Source organism: Lithobates pipiens, unplaced genomic scaffold (genome assembly GCF_037356315.1).
Source record: "Lithobates pipiens isolate NorthernLeopardFrog02 unplaced genomic scaffold, aLitPip1_a1.2 Scaffold_30, whole genome shotgun sequence".
Taxonomy (NCBI): domain Eukaryota; kingdom Metazoa; phylum Chordata; class Amphibia; order Anura; family Ranidae; genus Lithobates; species Lithobates pipiens.
In genome coordinates, this window is record NW_027507791.1 from 176,311,673 (window position 1) to 176,331,435 (window position 19,763).

The 19,763-nt window shown below is 43.7% G+C and overlaps 1 protein-coding gene across 1 annotated transcript in view; it reads left to right on the forward strand.

The window, feature by feature from the left end:
* The first annotated feature begins 11,146 nt into the window (after window positions 1-11,146).
* Window positions 11,147-19,763, forward strand: part of LOC143942253 (vomeronasal type-2 receptor 26-like) — a 39,871-nt gene continuing 31,254 nt past the window's right edge. Inside the window, exon 1 of the mRNA XM_077463498.1 lies at window positions 11,147-11,396. Within this exon, the coding sequence (XP_077319624.1) occupies window positions 11,147-11,396 (250 nt within the window). The remainder of the gene's footprint in view (window positions 11,397-19,763) is intronic.

The window sequence follows — 19,763 nt, forward strand, 5'->3', positions numbered from 1 at the left end:
TTTTTGAACGAAAAACTAAATAAATAAAAACGAATTTCGGGAGTAACTAAATAAATTACGTTTTCAGACGAAAACGAAATTCCGAAACGAAATATTTTACTCTGCACATGTCTAGTGTACACTGTGCAGGTGGCACAATACACTGACTGTAACTGCTGCAGCTGCAGCTGCCTGTGGTATAGGACCAGAACAACACCAGCAATTGGGGTAGCTTCAGGTGTTCACTGTGCAGGGGGCACAATACACTGACTTTAACTGCTCCAGCTACCTGTGGTATAGGACCAGAACAACACCAGCAATTGGGGCAGCTTGAGGTGTACACTGTGCAGGTGGCACAATACACTGACTGTAACTGCTGCAGCTGCCTGTGGTATAGGACCAGAACAACACCAGCAATTGGGGTAGCTTCAGGTGTTCACTGTGCAGGGGGCACAATACACTGACTTTAACTGCTGCAGCTACCTGTGGTATAGGGCCAGCACCACACAACCAATTGGGGCAGCTTCAGGTGTACACTGTGCAGGTGGCTCAATACACTGACTGTAACTGCTGCAGCTGCCTGTGGTATAGGACCAGAACAACACCAGCAATTGGGGTAGCTTCAGGTGTTCACTGTGCAGGGGGCACAATACACTGACTTTAACTGCTGCAGCTACCTGTGGTATAGGACCAGAACAACATCAGCAATTGGGGCAGCTTCAGGTATACACTGTGCAGGTGGCACAATACACTGACTGTAACTGCTGCAGCTGCCTGTGGTATAGGACCAGAACAACACCAGCAATTGGGGTAGCTTCAGGTGTTCACTGTGCAGGGGGCACAATACACTGACTTTAACTTCTGCAGCTACCTGTGGTATAGGGCCAGCACCACACAACCAATTGGGGCAGCTTCGGGTGTACACTGTGCAGGTGGCACAATACACTGACTGTAACTGCTGCAGCTGCCTGTGGTATAGGACCAGAACAACACCAGCAATTGGGGTAGCTTCAGGTGTTCACTGTGCAGGGGGCACAATACACTGACTTTAACTGCTGCAGCTACCTGTGGTATAGGACCAGAATAACACCAGCAATTGGGGCAGCTTCAGGTATACACTATGCAGGTGGCACAATACACTGACTGTAACTGCTGCAGCTGCCTGTGGTATAGGACCAGAACAACACCAGCAATCGGGGTAGCTTCAGGTGTTCACTGTGCAGGGGGCACAATACACCGACTTTAACTGCTGCAGCTACCTGTGGTATAGGACCAGAACAACACCAGCAATTGGGGTAGCTTTAGGTGTACACTGTGTAAGGGGCACAATACACTGACTGTAACTGCTGCAGCTACCTGTGGTATAGGGCCAGCACCACACAACCAATTGGGATAGCTTCAGGTTTACACTATGCAGGGGGCACAATATGCTGACTGTAACTGCTGCAGCTGGCTGTGGTATAGGACCAGAACAACAACAGCAATTGGGGTAGCTTCAGGTGTACACTGTGCAGGGGGCACAATACACAGACTGTAACTCCTGCAGCTGCCTGTGGTATAGGACCAGAACAACACCAGCAATTGGGGCAGCTTCAGGTGTACACTAGACATGTCCATTCGTTTTCGTCCGAATGCATTTTCGTCCGAATTTCAGCTATTTTCGTTTTCGTTTTGACAAACGTTAACGAAAGCACAAAATCCGAAAAACGAAAGATCCGACATAAATAAATGCTTTATTTTCGTTTTCATTGTTACAACAGTTCGATATAGAATAGGAGATTCGACATGACTCTGACAACAATCTGTGTCTATAGAACCTGTGTTCGAATGTGCCTAACCTTACCTCTAATAGTCCAAGATTATATAGAGAAAATATTCGACAGAGAAAAAAGATTTGACAGAGAGAAAAGATTCTGCAAGATACTGTCCTAAAAAGTGTTTGGGGACCCGGGTCCTGCCCCAGGGGACATGGATCAATGCAAAAAAAAGTTTTAAAAACGGCCGTTTTTTCGGGAGCAGTGATTTTAATAATGATTAAAGTGAAACAATAAAAGTGTAATATTCCTTTAAATTTCGTAGGGGGGGGGTTGTCTATAGTATGCCTGTGAAGGGGCGCATGTTTCCCGTGCTTAGAATTGTCCCTGCACAAAGTGTCATTTATGCAGGAAAAAAAGTCCTTTAAAATCACTCGCAGCTATTATGAATTGTCGGCTCCGTAATACAGAGAACACTCATTGAAAGTCATTGATAAAAAAATAAATAAATAAATAAAAAAAAAAAGCGTGGGGGTCCCCCAAATTCAATTACCAGGCCCTTCAGGTCTGGTATGGATATTAAGGGGAACCCTGCCTCAAATTTAAGAAAAAATTTTACGTGGGGTTCCCCCTAAATATCCATAACCAGACCCTTCAGGTCTGGTATGGATATTAAGGGGAACCTCGCGTCAAATTAAAAAAAAAATTGATGTGGGGTTCCCCCTAAAAATCCATACCAGACCCTTTATCCGAGCACGCAACCTGGCAGGCCGCAGGAAAAGAGGGGGGGACGAGAGAGCGGCCCCCCTCCCTCCTGAACCGTACCAGGCCACATGCCCTCAACATTGGGAGGATGCTTTGGGGGTCTGTGACCCCTCAAAGCACCTTGTCCCCATGTTGATGAAGACAAGGGCCTCATCCCCACAACCCTGGCCGGTGGTTGTGGAGGTCTGCGGGCGGGGGGCTTATCAGAATCTGGAAGCCCCCTTTAACAAGGGGACCCCCAGATCCCGCCCCCCCCCTGTTTGAAATGGTAAGGGGGTACAAAAGTACCCCTACCATTTCACAAAGAAAGTGTAAAAAATGGTTAAATAAAACAAACACACTTTTGAAAAATTCCTTTATTAAAAATAAAAAAAAGATTCCAGCGGCGGTAATCCACTCTTGCTATCCAGTGACGGACGGTCATCTCTCCAGCGATGTCTCATCTCATCCAGCGCAGCGAATCCTCCGTCCTTCTTCTGTCTCCGTGGAGGAGACACTGCAAGGATTCCGGCGGCTGACGTTTCTTATATACGGAGGGCGGGGCCACCCGTCACCTGACCCCGCCCCCCTCTGACGCAAGGGGAAACCCGGGGTTCCCCGTGACATATAGGTGACCCCGCCCCCCTCAGATGTAACGGAAACCTGCCTGTGTTACATCAGAGGGGTGCGGGTCACCCCTACGTCACAGGGAACCCCGGGTTTCCCCTTGCGTCAGAGGGGGCGGGGTCAGGTGACGGGTGACCCCGCCCTCCGTATATAAGAAACGTCAGCCGCCGGAATGCCTGTAGTGTCTCCGTGGAGGAGACAGAAGGATGGATCGCTGCGCTGGATGAGATGAGACATCGCTGGAGAGATGACCGTCCGTCGCTGGATAGCAAGAGTGGATTACCGCCGCTGGAATCTTTTTTTTTTTTTTTTTTTTTAATAAAGGAATTTTTCAAAAGTGTGTTTGTTTTATTTAACCATTTTTTACACTTTCTTTGTGAAATGGTAGGGGTACTTTTGTACCCCCTTACCATTTCAAACAGGGGGGGGGGGCGGGATCTGGGGGTCCCCTTGTTAAAGGGGGCTTCCAGATTCTGATAAGCCCCCCGCCCGCAGACCTCCACAACCACCGGCCAGGGTTGTGGGGATGAGGCCCTTGTCTTCATCAACATGGGGACAAGGTGCTTTGAGGGGTCACAGACCCCCAAAGCATCCTCCCAATGTTGAGGGCATGTGGCCTGGTACGGTTCAGGAGGGAGGGGGGGCCGCTCTCTCGTCCCCCCCTCTTTTCCTGCGGCCTGCCAGGTTGCGTGCTCGGATAAAGGGTCTGGTATGGATTTTTAGGGGGAACCCCACGTCAATTTTTTTTTTAATTTGACGCGGGGTTCCCCTTAATATCCATACCAGACCTGAAGGGTCTGGTTATGGATATTTAGGGGGAACCCCACGTCAAATTTTTTCTTAAATTTGAGGCAGGGTTCCCCTTAATATCCATACCAGACCTGAAGGGCCTGGTAATTGAATTTGGGGGACCCCCACACTTTTTTTTTTTATTTTTATTTTTTATTTTTATCAATGACTTTCAATGAGTGTTCTCTGTATTACGGAGCCGACAATTCATAATAGCTGCGAGTGATTTTAAAGGACTTTTTTTCCTGCATAAATGACACTTTGTGCAGGGACAATTCTAAGCACGGGAAACATGCGCCCCTTCACAGGCATACTATAGACAACCCCCCCCCCTACGAAATTTAAAGGAATATTACACTTTTATTGTTTCACTTTAATCATTATTAAAATCACTGCTCCCGAAAAAGCGGCCGTTTTTAAAACTTTTTTTTGCATTGATCCATGTCCCCTGGGGCAGGACCCAGGTCCCCAAACACTTTTTAGGACAGTAACTTGCAAATTAGCCTTTAAAATGAGCACTTTAGATTTTGAACGTTGGAGTCCCAAAGTCTTTAATAGGGTTCTAAAGTATGCTATATACTAGCTCCGTCGAATCTTCTTTATACATTCGACAGACACCATAAGCCTTCAAAGACAGATTCGACCGTGATTCATGTGGATTTTCGGACGAATGCAATTTTTGAACGAAAAACGAAATAAATAAAAACGAATTTCGGGAGTAACTAAATAAATTAAGTTTTCAGACGAAAACGAAATTCCGAAACGAAATATTTTACTCTGCACATGTCTAGTGTACACTGTGCAGGTGGCACAATACACTGACTGTAACTGCTGCAGCTGCAGCTGCCTGTGGTATAGGACCAGAACAACACCAGCAATTGGGGTAGCTTCAGGTGTTCACTGTGCAGGGGGCACAATACACTGACTTTAACTGCTGCAGCTACCTGTGGTATAGGATCAGAACAACACCAGCAATTGGGGCAGCTTGAGGTGTACACTGTGCAGGTGGCACAATACACTGACTGTAACTGCTGCAGCTGCCTGTGGTATAGGACCAGAACAACACCAGCAATTGGGGTAGCTTCAGGTGTTCACTGTGCAGGGGGCACAATACACTGACTTTAACTGCTGCAGCTACCTGTGGTATAGGGCCAGCACCACACAACCAATTGGGGCAGCTTCAGGTGTACACTGTGCAGGTGGCACAATACACTGACTGTAACTGCTGCAGCTGCCTGTGGTATAGGACCAGAACAACACCAGCAATTGGGGTAGCTTTAGGTGTTCACTGTGCAGGGGGCAGAATACACTGACTTTAACTGCTGCAGCTACCTGTGGTATAGGACCAGAACAACATCAGCAATTGGGGCAGCTTCAGGTATACACTGTGCAGGTGGCACAATACACTGACTGTAACTGCTGCAGCTGCCTGTGGTATAGGACCAGAACAACACCAGCAATTGGGGTAGCTTCAGGTGTTCACTGTGCAGGGGGCACAATACACTGACTTTAACTGCTGCAGCTACCTGTGGTATAGGGCCAGCACCACACAACCAATTGGGGCAGCTTCAGGTGTACACTGTGCAGGTGGCACAATACACTGACTGTAACTGCTGCAGCTGCCTGTGGTATAGGACCAGAACAACACCAGCAATTGGGGTAGCTTTAGGTGTTCACTGTGCAGGGGGCAGAATACACTGACTTTAACTGCTGCAGCTACCTGTGGTATAGGACCAGAACAACATCAGCAATTGGGGCAGCTTCAGGTATACACTGTGCAGGTGGCACAATACACTGACTGTAACTGCTGCAGCTGCCTGTGGTATAGGACCAGAACAACACCAGCAATTGGGGTAGCTTCAGGTGTTCACTGTGCAGGGGGCACAATACACTGACTTTAACTGCTGCAGCTACCTGTGGTATAGGGCCAGCACCACACAACCAATTGGGGCAGCTTCGGGTGTACACTGTGCAGGTGGCACAATACACTGACTGTAACTGCTGCAGCTGCCTGTGGTATAGGACCAGAACAACACCAGCAATTGGGGTAGCTTCAGGTGTTCACTGTGCAGGGGGCACAATACACTGACTTTAACTGCTGCAGCTACCTGTGGTATAGGACCAGAATAACACCAGCAATTGGGGCAGCTTCAGGTATACACTATGCAGGTGGCACAATACACTGACTGTAACTGCTGCAGCTGCCTGTGGTATAGGACCAGAACAACACCAGCAATTGGGGTAGCTTCAGGTGTTCACTGTGCAGGGGGCACAATACACCGACTTTAACTGCTGCAGCTACCTGTGGTATAGGACCAGAACAACACCAGCAATTGGGGTAGCTTTAGGTGTACACTGTGTAAGGGGCACAATACACTGACTGTAACTGCTGCAGCTACCTGTGGTATAGGGCCAGCACCACACAACCAATTGGGATAGCTTCAGGTTTACACTATGCAGGGGGCACAATACGCTGACTGTAACTGCTGCAGCTGGCTGTGGTATAGGACCAGAACAACAACAGCAATTGGGGTAGCTTCAGGTGTACACTGTGCAGGGGGCACAATACACTGACTGTAATTGCAATAGCTTCAGAGGAAATAAACACACTGTCTCTCCGTCTATCTCTATGAGCCACAACACACTATGCAAGGCTGCAGCGCAAGCGGCCTTATATAGTGTGGGGCATGTACTAAACCCCCTGAGCCCTAATTGGCCACAGGCATCCTACCATGGCCAATTACGGGTTGCTAGACAGACGGTGCTGTGATTGGCCAAACATGCGGGGCATAATGCATGCTTGGCCAATCATCAGCCAGCAATGCACTGCGATCACGGAATTCATTATGGGCCGTGAGCGCCACTCGAATTTGGCGCAAACGGCCCATAATGTTCTGGTTTTGCCGAACACCCAGCTCATCCCTACTTACTATTGTCTTCTGGTTTCTCCTCCTCATCAATCAGGACAGGAGTCGGACCTCAAGACCAGATTAGCCGGGAGAAGAAGCCAGGGAAGCCGGTGTGAGTGTGGATCTGGCGGAGGGGTTTGCTTGCCGCCCCGCCCCAAAAAAATTGAGCCCCAGCCGCACTGATCTGCAGAGTGCAACCAAATCTATATGCTAGCAGTTGTCCATGTTTGAATTTTAGGGTTCATTCATACAATTGAATGTGTTATTGTGTAGGCTTTAAGGTGCAGGGTATTTGTCAATTCAGGATAAAAAGTTTGATTTCTAATTTCAGTTTCTGACAAAACACACTTCATTATTTGTTGATCTCTAATAACACTGTTAGGTACTGATGAGTAAGGTAGAAAATCCATCTTCCATAATCTTTAAAAATAGAAAAACCTTATCTAACACCATCTATTCATACAAAATAAATAGTAACATATTTTTCTGATTCATTAATTTGTATGACAGGGTTTGACCAGAAAGTCACATTTTGAGTTCATATTTGTGGAGGTAGAATGTCTATAGTGGAGTGGATTTGTAATACATCGTTTATAATATTATTAATTTCTATGGTGTGGAGGGTGTTTAGAAACATGGAAAAAAAAAGGCAGAGAAAAACAAATCCATTGACCATTGACTGCCCTTTTTTTTTTTTTATATTTTTGTGTAAAGAAAGATCTCTGATTATCCCTAGCATGTTTAAGTTTACTTACCAATGGCTGACTCACTACCTATGCTGGAATTCTGCCCCCAAATTTTCTGTAAAATAATATTTTCGAATGTTGAACTTGATATTTTGCGGTTATACCACAAGAGGACTTGTGGGCTTTACTCAAGTAAAGTGGTGTTGTAGGAGCATGTTATCTTTCTGGCTCAATCTTTACTCCAGTTTGAGAGCTATTGAGTGTTTAAGGTTTTACTTCCAGAGTCCCTCACGGAAAAAAAGGGAGTTTGGTCTGGTCAATCTATTTCAAAGGAATGGTAAGCTTACAGTATGTATTATGCATTCTTTAGAGATGTGAACAAAGCAAAAGTATTAAAGAAATGTCTTATTCTCTCAGATTAGTTATGGAGCACTTGACTCTGTGTTTAATAATTGGGACAGGTTTAAATTACTTTACCATACAGTTCCCAATGAAATTTCTCAGTTTTTTGCCATCATTCAGCTGCTAACCCATTTTGGATGGACTTGGGTAGGAATCATAACATCAGATGACAACAGCAATCAACAAGCAAGCTTAGAATTGAAAAAGGAGATGGAGAAACATGGAATATGTGTAGATTTCATACAATACCTTTTACTAGATCCGCAATCTTTCAAAGAAAATGCTTCAAAAGTTCAAAAAATACTAGCAAACTCTTCTGTCAAAGTTATTATATCATACTGTTCACTTATTTTACTTCTTGCATTTTTGGAAAAATTTTCTTATAATATAACAGAGAAAGTGTGGATATCTGTAGAAGGAATGAATAGTCTTCCAGATTACTTTTATCCTAATCTCCTTGACAAATTGAATGGCTCCCTAGAAGTAACAGTCCATAGTAAAGAACTTCCTGGGTTTAAGAATTTCCTGTACAGAGCTTCTTGGATTAACATGCCAGACAATACCTTTCTAAAACATTTTTGGGTATTTGGCCTTGGCTGTTATGATCCACGGAAAGAATTTAACTCTTCAAATATGATTTGTGCAAATAATACACGGTGGGAAAAAATTGTTTCTCAAGACACTATTAGCAAGTACAGATTCCCCTATACAATTTACAATGCTGTTCATTTAATTTCCAAAGCATTACATCAGCTGCTCTATATACTACCATTTTCAGCAATGACAGATGAAGTGAAATTTAAAGTTAGTTAGTTTGCATTTTCCAATATAAATTTAATAAAAGTTAACATACCAGTTAGCCCTTGTACACACGGTCGGAGATTCCGACAACCAAATTCCGTCGGATTTTGTCAAAATCAGACGGATCTTGTCCGAAACTGTTGCATACACACGGTTGGACAAAGTTGTCGGAAAATCCGATCGTTCAGAACGCGATGGCGTAATTTCGTTACGATGGGACTACGTTCAGGCTAGTAGCCAATAGCTTTGATGTAGGAATTTGATCTGAGCATGCGTGGCACTTTGTCCGATCGGAATTCTCTACACATGATCGGAGTATGTCCGATCGGACCAGTTTGTCGGAAAATATTTCCAGCAAGTTGGAAAATTTGGTACGACGGATATTCTGACAGAAACAGTCCGATGCAGACCACACACCGTCGGATTATCTGACAAAACGGTCCGATAGGACACATTCCGATGGATTCTCCGACCGTGTGTACAAGGGCTTAGACAAGCTAACAAGCAAGGTATATTGCATATACCTGTGAACTGTTAAGTTGAACGTACATAATATTTTTTTCTTTCACCCTACAGGCTAAATACAAAAATAAAAAAACAATAACTTCTTCATATAGTGCTGATGGCCAAATCCACAGCTATGCCCATTGCCAGCCGTTGAAATATCCAAACATCAGCTTCATCTCATTGTCCACCTCCTTTGTTTATAAATTAAGGAATGACATTTAGAATGCGGCCTACAGGGCCACCCTCTAAGTGAAATTCATACAGTGTATGGCTAACTTTACTGAGGAGCCAGCAAGATCTAATATCCATGTTGAAACCAATGACTCTGACTCATGGCACATGTGCACATACATTCGTGTTCTTCTAGGTCTTGTTAAACTCCTATGTGCATGCCCCATGTGCATAAAAATGAGCACTTGCTACACAATGTCCCTGACACCATCTCATTCTCCTCTGTGATGGATGGTTCTTAAATGTTATATTAGACATTTCCCTATCCCCCAATGACAGGCCATCTAAAAGAATGTAATAACACATCTCCCAAATAAAATGTACTGTAAGCTTTTGTCTGCTCACTGTGTTGTAGATTAGACCCTCTATTCCATTCTACTATGCTGTACATTATATACTTCATATTACTCCACTCTGTAGATCATGCTTTACATCACAAACTCCATGCTACCTCTTCCTTTGCACTGTGCTGCACTTCACAAATTCCATATTGTTCCCTGCTGTATGCTGTGGCTTACATTGGGTACTCCATAAAGCTCCACTCCATGCAAGGGCACATTTTGGTTAGCTGGTATCTCATGGAGGAACCCTCATTTTAAAAACAAACTACCTTATCATTATTCACATTAATCATCAATAATATATATATATATATATATATATATATATAAATAACTATATAGTGTCTCACAAAAGTGAGTATACCTTCACATTTTTGTAAATATTTTATTATATATTTTCATGTGACAGCACTGAAGTATTGACACTTTTCTATGATGTAAAGTAGTAGTAGTACTCCATAAAGCTCCACTCCATGCAAGGGCACATTTTGGTTAGCTGGTATCTCATGGAGGAACCCTCATTTTAAAAACAAACTACCTTATCATTATTCACATTAATCATCAATAATATATATATATATATATATATATATATATATATATATATATATATATATATATATATATATATATATATATATATATATAAATAACTATATAGTGTCTCACAAAAGTGAGTATACCTTCACATTTTTGTAAATATTTTATTATATATTTTCATGTGACAGCACTGAAGTATTGACACTTTTCTATGATGTAAAGTAGTGAGTGTGCAGCTTGTATAACAGTGTTATTTTGCTGTCCCCCCAAAATAACTCAACAAGCAACCAATAATGTCTAAACCACTGGCAATAAAAGTGAGTACAGCCTAAGTGAAAATTTCCAAATTGGAAAGTGTCAATATTTTGTGTGGCCACCATTAATTTCCAGCACTGCCTTAACCCTCTTGGGCATGGAGTTCACCAGAGCTTCACAGGTTGCCACTGGAGTCCTCTTCCACTCCTCCATAATGACATTGCAGAGCTGGTGGATGTTAGAGACCTTGTGCTCCTCCACCTTCCGTTTGAGGATGTCCCACAGATGCTCAATATGGTTTAGATCTGGAGACATGCTTGGCAGTTCCATCACCTTTACACTCAGCCTCTCCAGCAAGGCAGTGGTCATCTTGGCAGTGTGTTTAGGATCATTATGTTGGAATATTTCCCTGCAGCCTAGTCTTCAAAGCGAGGGAATCAGGGGGCGTGGCCTGCTGCGGACCGGGATGGCTGCCTGAGATCCGAGCTCCGCTCCACGGCCTGGATATTAGCAACACGCAGCGACGTTCCTCTCCCCAGCTCACACCACCGGAGCGGGGAAGGAGCAGGGACGAACGGGGCATGTCGAAACCGCGGTATAATCAGCCCAAACCCCGCCGCTTAACGGATTTCTATCCGACAGCCGCCGCTATGCAGAGGGCCCAAGATGGCGCCGAACCTCTCAACCCACCGCGCGCTGCCTCCGCAGCCTCGCTGGGCCACCACACCGCACTGCACTCAGCACAGGAGGACGCTCCGGATGCTTCCAGAGACATCATGGACACTCTCCCTCCTCCGGTGGAGTCCCCAGGAGACCTCATGGCTGACAGAGGTAAGAGACTGGCTACCTCCCCAGCACATTCCCCAAATAAAGCTCCACATGCCAAAAAGCAGCTTTGGTCTGCAGTTGTGGCCGGGACTCATGGTTCTCACACTACCCCCTCTCTGGCTGCCATGCCTGCCTCAGATAGCACAGTGTCTGAAACCACATTGAAAAACATGCTACTTACTTTGCAACAAGACCTACACAGGGAGCTACAGATCTCCATTTCCCAGATGCATGATCGCATTGATTGCATTGAGGAACGCACTGGCGCTCTTGAAGAAAATCTTCAAGATTACTCTAAAGCACACAACGAAATGCTAGATGTGCAAGATCTTCATACGGAAGATCTCCGACACATAAAAATGAAACTGGCCGATTTGGAAGACCGTTCCAGACGAAATAATATCAAATTTAGAGGCATTCCCGAATCGGTCATGCCAAGCGACCTGACCCCATACTTGCAACAACTCATATCGTCCTTGCTTCCTCGTCTGACCGCACGAGACATGCTCATAGATCGTGCCCATAGACTTGCAAAACCATCACGCCTCCCAGATGACATCCCCAGAGATGTACTGGCCTGTATAAATTTCTTCCAAGTCAAGGAACAAATACTTTCCTCCACACGAAACCTGAAGTCCCTACCGGCCCCCTACGCTTCCATTAAGCTCTTCACTGACCTGTCGCCGGCCACAATGGAGATGCGCAGGGCCTTCTCCCCGGTAACCTCTATCCTCCAACAGAAAAACATAACATACAAATGGGGCTTCCCTACCAAACTACTGGTCACCCACCAGCAGAAAATCGTTCCAATCCTTACCCCAAAAGATGGATATAAAAAATTAACCAACTGGGGCTTCCTCCCTCTTCCCCCGAGAGACACGGGTCACTCTAACTCCTCTGGCTCAACAGCTGAACCTACCAGACGTACTGCGTCCAAACTGGCGGAAAAAACCTGACTATGCTAATGCACCAGTTCCCCCAGAGCTACCATATCCAGCCTGGGCGGTATACTTTCTGTTTCTTCTCTCCAACCCCCAGGTTATTAGTGTGCTGCGCACACAATTTTTGTGACATTTCTCACTGTTATATATTGTTATATCTTGTTATATACCAGTTCATTACCATTTTTTTCCTTTTTTTTTGTGTTGTTTTTGCTTTTTCAACCTCTCTGTACTCTTAGCTCGTTATTCATTGGTTGGTGTGATCTCTATCTGCCTGCTTGCATCTCCCTCGCAAAACACTTATCATGTCTCTCACGATCACCTCACTAAATGTTATGTTTTCAAAAAAGGTTTTATTAAAGCTATTAACAGAAATACAAAGTCAGCAAAAGGAATCATATTTCAACATTAGCATAAGTAGTTGGATGACAAGGTTACAGAAAGGTGAAAAACAAATAGCAGAACACTGCAGGACAAACCACCGATTACTGATTAACTGTATGGGTCTTACATCCAACAACAGGTCATAAAAAATAAGGAGACTGACATGTTCAATGAGCTGACCATCATACCCAAAATACAAAAGAAAGATCATGACAGAGAGAGAGGGGAAAGAGAACAGAGAGAAACAAAGGGAAAAGAGGAAAAAATGCAAACAGAAAAGAAAAGCAATATGAAAAACCTAAGGTGCGATCACTTCAGTAAGCGAAATAGGAACCATGGGTTCCACTTAAGGTCATAAATGCGTTCCGTGTCATGCAAAGTGTGAAAGATCTTTTCAGACAGCATCACCTGGTCAATACGTGAGAGAACCTGTGCTAATGGTATCGACGGGGATTTCCAGTGAAGTGCAACAGTCCACTCACTAAATGTTAAAGGCCTTAATTCTCCCTTTAAGCGCAACCTATTATGGAAAGAAGCACTGGGTCATCATGCCGATGTCCTTTGCGTCCAAGAGACACATTTCTCTAAATTTAAGCCACCCCAGTGTAGCAACAAGAAATACCCCCACTGCTTCTTCGCTAACGCCCCAAAAAAGAAGAGAGGAGTTATGGTCGCTGTGAACGCTAGCGTTAACTTCACGCTACACCACTGTGAATGCGATGAGGATGGCAGGTTCATCATCCTCTCAGCCACCTTTGACGGCCGCCCTCTCACTCTGGTCAATATCTATGCCCCTAATGGCGCCCAGAAGAAGTTTTATTCCACCCTCCTCGCCAAAATAGCACCCTACAGATCTTCCCCTCTGATAATTTGCAGAGACTTTAATGAGATTATTGACCACACGCTGGATACCACCAGCCACTCTAGATGCAGACCCTCAGCATTGGCTTCTCTCCTCCAGAGTGAGGACTTATATGATGCTTGGAGATGCATGCATGATTTGGAAAGAGATTACACCTTCTTTTCTCCTCCCCACCAGTCTTACTCTCGTATTGACTTATTTATTGCAGACAAACACTTACTCCAGTCTATTGAATCCTCCCACATTGGCACGATATCGTGGTCTGATTAAATTGGCTTCCCCATCTCAAACGCCCAGGCATACGATCTGGAGGCTTAACACCTCCCTCCTTAATGATCCCAATTTTGAAACTGCAATACGATCCGAGATTGAGACTTATTTCCAACAAAATTTAAACTCTGTGTCTGATCAATCCATTGTATGGAACGCACATAAGGCTTGCCTACGAGGTCTTTTTATTAAACTTGGATCCCAGGCAAAGAAAAAACACTCACGCATGACGGAAACCCTATTGACTAAAATCAGATCCCTAGAATCCACCAATAAGAAATCCCCCTCGAAGGTCGTATCCTCAGAACTCAAAAACCTCCGGCTCCAGCTCAGTGACCACCTTCGTAAAAACTTTGACTACTACATTAAAAGACTACGACTGCTGACCTACTCAACAGCCAATAAACCAGGGGCCTACATGGCTAGACAATTTAAGAAGCAACTAGCTAACAAAAAAATCACACACCTCACTAACTCCCAGGGTAGACGCATGACTAACCCGCTTGATATTGCAAATTAATTTGGTAATTTTTATACGAAATTGTACAACCTGTCAGGATCAGATCCACTTCCACCCCCTTCCCAACAAGACATTGCCAATTTCTTATCCTCTATCTCCCTCCCTTCCCTCCCTCCGACACAACTTAAACAATTGGAAGATCCTTTTACACACTCCGAGATCCATAAACTAATCCAAATCCTTCCTCTACATAAAGCTCCAGGCCCCGACTACCTAGCGAATACTACAAACAATTTTCCCAATTGTTAGTCCCCCACTTGTGTGACATGTACAATCAGTTCGCCACCACAGGAGTACTGCCGAAGGAATCCCTTGATGCCTTAGTAGTTACCATCCCTAAACCAGGTAAACCCCCAGACAATCCAGCCAACTATCGCCCTATCTCCCTTCTAAACACAGACACAAAACTGTACGCTAAACTACTCGCACAACGACTGTCTTCTGTCATTCCCCAACTTATACACCCTGATCAGGTCGGATTTGTGCCTGGCAGACAAACGTCCCACGGTACTAGAAGATTTATCGACTTAATACAGTGGACGGAGCATACTGGAACGCCTTCTCTGCTTCTAGCATTGGATGCAGAGAAGGCGTTCGACAGAGTGTATTGGCCCTATATGGAGGCAGTCCTCCACAAGTTTGGAGTGTCTGGCACATTTCATAAAGCGATAATGGGCTTGTACTCCCACCCTTCAGCACGTATCTGGACATCGGGAGTAGTCTCCCAACCTTTCCAAATCATCAATGGCACCAGACAAGGGTGTCCGCTATCCCCACTGATTTTCGCCCTAGTGATGGAGCCGTTAGCACAGACGATAAGATCGGACCCAAAGATCTCTGGAATAAAAATCGGAGATGTTGATCACAAAATTGGCCTCTACGCCGATGATGTAATTATAGCCCTGACTGACCCCCTTTCCTCGCTTCCAGCTGTACACGCAATCTTGGAACAGTTTAGTAGAATATCCATGTATAAACTGAACCATAGTAAATCCCTCATGCTGAACCTTGGTCTAGACCCGCAAACCTCAAAATCAATTTCCTCCACCTTCCCCTTTGCCTGGGCCCCAAACTCCTTTCTTCCCTACTTGGGAATTCATTTGACATCTCCTAGCCGACTACTGATTAGAACCAATCTCGAAGACCTCGTAGGCAAACTTACTAACCTAATTAAGGACCTGAGCCGAATTCCGGCCTCTTGGGCTGGAAGGATAGCTCAGGCTAAAATGTATCTGCTCCCACATATCCTGTACTTTTTTCGAACCATACCCCTCCCAATGATGCAACACCAACTCAAAAAACTTCAGGGGCTTCTTAACGATTTCATCTGGCAGCAGAAACGACCTAGAGTGAAGAAGTCTATAGTGCTGACTCCAGTTCACTCTGGAGGACTAGGAGCACCAAATGTCCAAGCTTACTATCGAGCCTCCATTCTAGACCAACTGAAAACTTGGTGGTCGGATAACCGTCATTCAATTTGGAAACAGATCGAATCCACCATTCTGTGCACAAACACTAAACTTCTGCTTGCAGCCACCTGGCTTAAGCTCCCTCCCCTGCATTTCCCACTCGACACCATCACGGCCTCAAAGAAAACATGGACAACATTAATACAATCGACGGATGGGATCTCGATGGAGACCCTGGCTAAACTACCCCTTGATGCGCTTCAACTTATCTCCCCAGATCTACCCCTCTCAGAATGGACTAAACAAGGCCTTACTTACCTTGGCTCACTTTTTGAGGGATCTACCCTGAAACCTTTTACACGTCTTGTGGAGCAATATGAACTGCCCAAACAAACCTTCTTCCTCTACCTAAGGATCAGATCCATGCTCTCCAAAATGCGATATTCAACCTCGGACTGTCTGTCACTCCCCTTACTTACACACTATAATCTTGAAACCCCCAAAAGCAAAGGGATCTCCGTGATATACAAGCTCCTTACCGGACCTCACTCGGATCTTCTCTCCTCCAGTATACAATACTGGTCTCCTCTAACAGATCAGCCATCGACGCAGCTACAATGGCAAAAAGCCCTCCTACTACCACTACGATTATCCCACTGCATCACTCACTGGGAATCCACGCAGAAGCTATTTCATAAATGGTATTTCACCCCAGAAAGACTGGCCAAAATATACTTAAACACCTCGCCCAAGTGTTGGAGGAATTGCGACAAAATCGGTTCCCTGCTACATATTTGGTGGGAATGCCCCCTGTTGAGAAGCTACTGGGACAAAGTTAAGAGCCTCATCCTCTCAATTTCTGGAGTAACCCTTCCTCTATCCCCACTGGATCTACTACTGGGACTTCACATCCCTAGTTGGCCTAACCATCTCCGTACTCCGGTTACCCATATACTTATTGCAGCTAGACTTGCAATTGCAAGAAGATGGAAAACAGCCCTCCCCCCCACGCTGGAAGAAGTCATTCAAATTCTTAACCAGAACTTTCAGATGGAATATTATTTTGCTAAAGCTAACCATTCCACAAGTCGCTTTCACAGATCTTGGGAGCTCTGGATTACAAACCCTAGGAGCGCACCTCTACTATGATCATCCCCATCGACCATCTCTCATAAAGGACTTATCTGCTCTTTTACGATTAGCATTCACTGACTAATTCTAGTTACGTGCATAACTATGCCCCTCTGCCTCCCCCCCCCCCCCCTTCCCCCCCTTTTCTTTTCTTTCTTTTTTCTTTCTTTTTTTTTGTTTTTTTTAAGCGTTTTGACTACCTTGCTTTGTTATCATCTCCGTCTATAATCACACCGGGATATGCCCATTTGGTGATGTCTATGTCTTTCTTTTTCAAAAAATTCAATAAATATTAAGTTTAAAAAAAAAAAAAAAAAAAGGGAGGGAATCATGCTCTGCTTCAGTATGTCATAATACATGTTGCCATTTATTGTCGGCGAGGTTGAAAAAAGACACAAGTCCATCAAGTCCAATCTATGTGTGTGATTTTATGTCAGTATTACATTGTATATCCCTGTATGTTGTGGTCATTCAGGTGCTTATGTAATATATTTTTTTTTTTTAATTATCGATGCTCTCTGCTGAAACTAATGCATGTGGAAGAGAATTCTTCATCCTTACCGCTCTTACAGTAAACAACCCTCTAATTTTTACATAGTAGGCAAGGTTGAAAAAAAGACATGGTTCCCTCAATGAACTGTAGCACCCTAGTGTTGGCAGTACTTATGCATCCCCAGACCATGACACTCTCACCACCATGGTTGACTGTAGGCAAAAAACACTTGCCTTTGTACTCCTCACCTGGTTGCTGCCACACACGATTGATACCAAATATGTTTATCTTGGTCTCATTAGACCACAGGACATGGTTACAGTAATCCATGTCCTTAGTCTGCTTGTCTTCAGCAAACTGTTTGCTGGCTTTCTTGTGCATCTGCTTTAGAAGAGGTTTCCTTCTGGCATATGGTCTGAGCACTGACAGGCTGCCCCCCCATCCCTTAAATCTCTGCAGCAAGGCTGGCAGCACTCATATGTCTAACTCCCAAAGACAACCTCTGGATATGATGCTGAGCATGTGTACTCAACTTCTTTGGTCGATCATGGAGAGGCCTGTTCTGAGTGGAATCTGTCCTGTTAAATCTCTGTATGGTCTTGGCCACCATGCTGCAGCTCAGTTTCAGGGTCTTGGCAATCTTCGAATAGCCTAGGCCAGGGATATGCAATTAGCGGACCTCCAGAACTACAACTCCCATGAGGCATAACAAGACTCTGACAGCCACAAGCATGACACCCAGAGGCAGAGGCATGATGGGACTTGTAGTTTAGCAACAGCTGGAGGTCCGTTAATTGCAGATCCCTGGCCTAGGCCATCTTTATGTAGAGCAACAATTCTTTTTTTCAGATCCTGAGAGAGCTCTTCGCCACTTGGTGCCATGTTGAACTTCCAGGGACCAGTATGAGAGATTGAGAGCAATAACACCAAATTTAACACACCTGCTCCCCATCCGCACCTGAGGCCTTGTAACACTAATGAGTCAAATGACATCAGGGAGGGAAAATGACTAATTGGGCCAAATTTGGATTTTGTTGCCAGCGGTTTAGACATTAATGGCTGTGTGTTGAGTTATTTTGAGGGGACAACAAACTTACACTGTTATACAAGCTGTACACTCACTACTTTACATTGTAGCAAAGTTTAATTTCTGCAGTGTTGTCACATGAAAAGATATATTAGAATATTTACAAAAATATGAGGGGTGTACTCACGTTTGTGAGATACTGTATATATATATATATATATATATATATATATATATATATATATATATATATATATATATATATAATCAAAAAAAGTTGCACTTATAAAAATAAATAAATTAAATAAATACACTGAAAATAAATCAATTCATAATATAAACAGTAAATAAGTGAATAATATATCCTGTGAACCAAGAAAAAATTACCAATACTAATGAAAATTCATTCCAATATTAATAAACAGTGAATAAATAGATATCAATTACTGTTAGTGAAAATTAATTCATATATATAATCACGGAAAAAATGTATTGAAGAAAAAAATGTCCACATAAAATTTAAAATAAAATGTAAATAAAAATAATCAGTCCACAGTTCGTGACAATGGTGCCCCATGACGATGTCAAATCTGTGACGAAATGCCTCAGTAGGAGCGATGTGCTGATGTCACGTTACGTCCGTCTGTTTGTTAGCATAAGCGTGTGTTTTATAGCCGGCCGGACACATTTTTATGCTAATTTTAAAGTGTTTTTTTGTTTATATGCTGCTGCGTTTTTTGTGCCTGAATAAAATACCTATGGGTTTTACCTATAATTGGACCATTTTTTCTTCCTTTGAGTTAATACTCATCTACCCTCCGCCATATCATTGGTACCAGTGGAGAGCCGAATGAGTAGGGCTGTGAGACCTTTACAGAGGAGTAGCCCATTGGATCATTTGGCGATTGGATCGCTTGGAGAGAATATTCTGAGGAAAAGGCCCTGGCCGGGTTATGGTCATATGCGTTTAACGTTTTCACAGCTGGTAAGCACGCATTTCACTTGGTGGTGGGATCCTTTTCAGCACAAGTCACTTTAATGTGGAAAGCTTTACAAGTCACTTGATTTTTTCACAAACTGTGGACTGATTATTTTTATTTACACTTTATTTTTAATTTTATGTGGACATTTTTTTCTTCAATTAATTTTTTCCATGATTTTATATATGAATTAATTTTCACTATTATTGCTACTTTTTGATTCACAGTAATTGATATCTATTTATTAATTGTTTAATAATATTGGAATGAATTTTCATTAGTATTGGCATTTTTTTCTTGGCCTCCAAGTTCACAGGATATATTATTCACTTATTTACTGTTTAAATTATGAA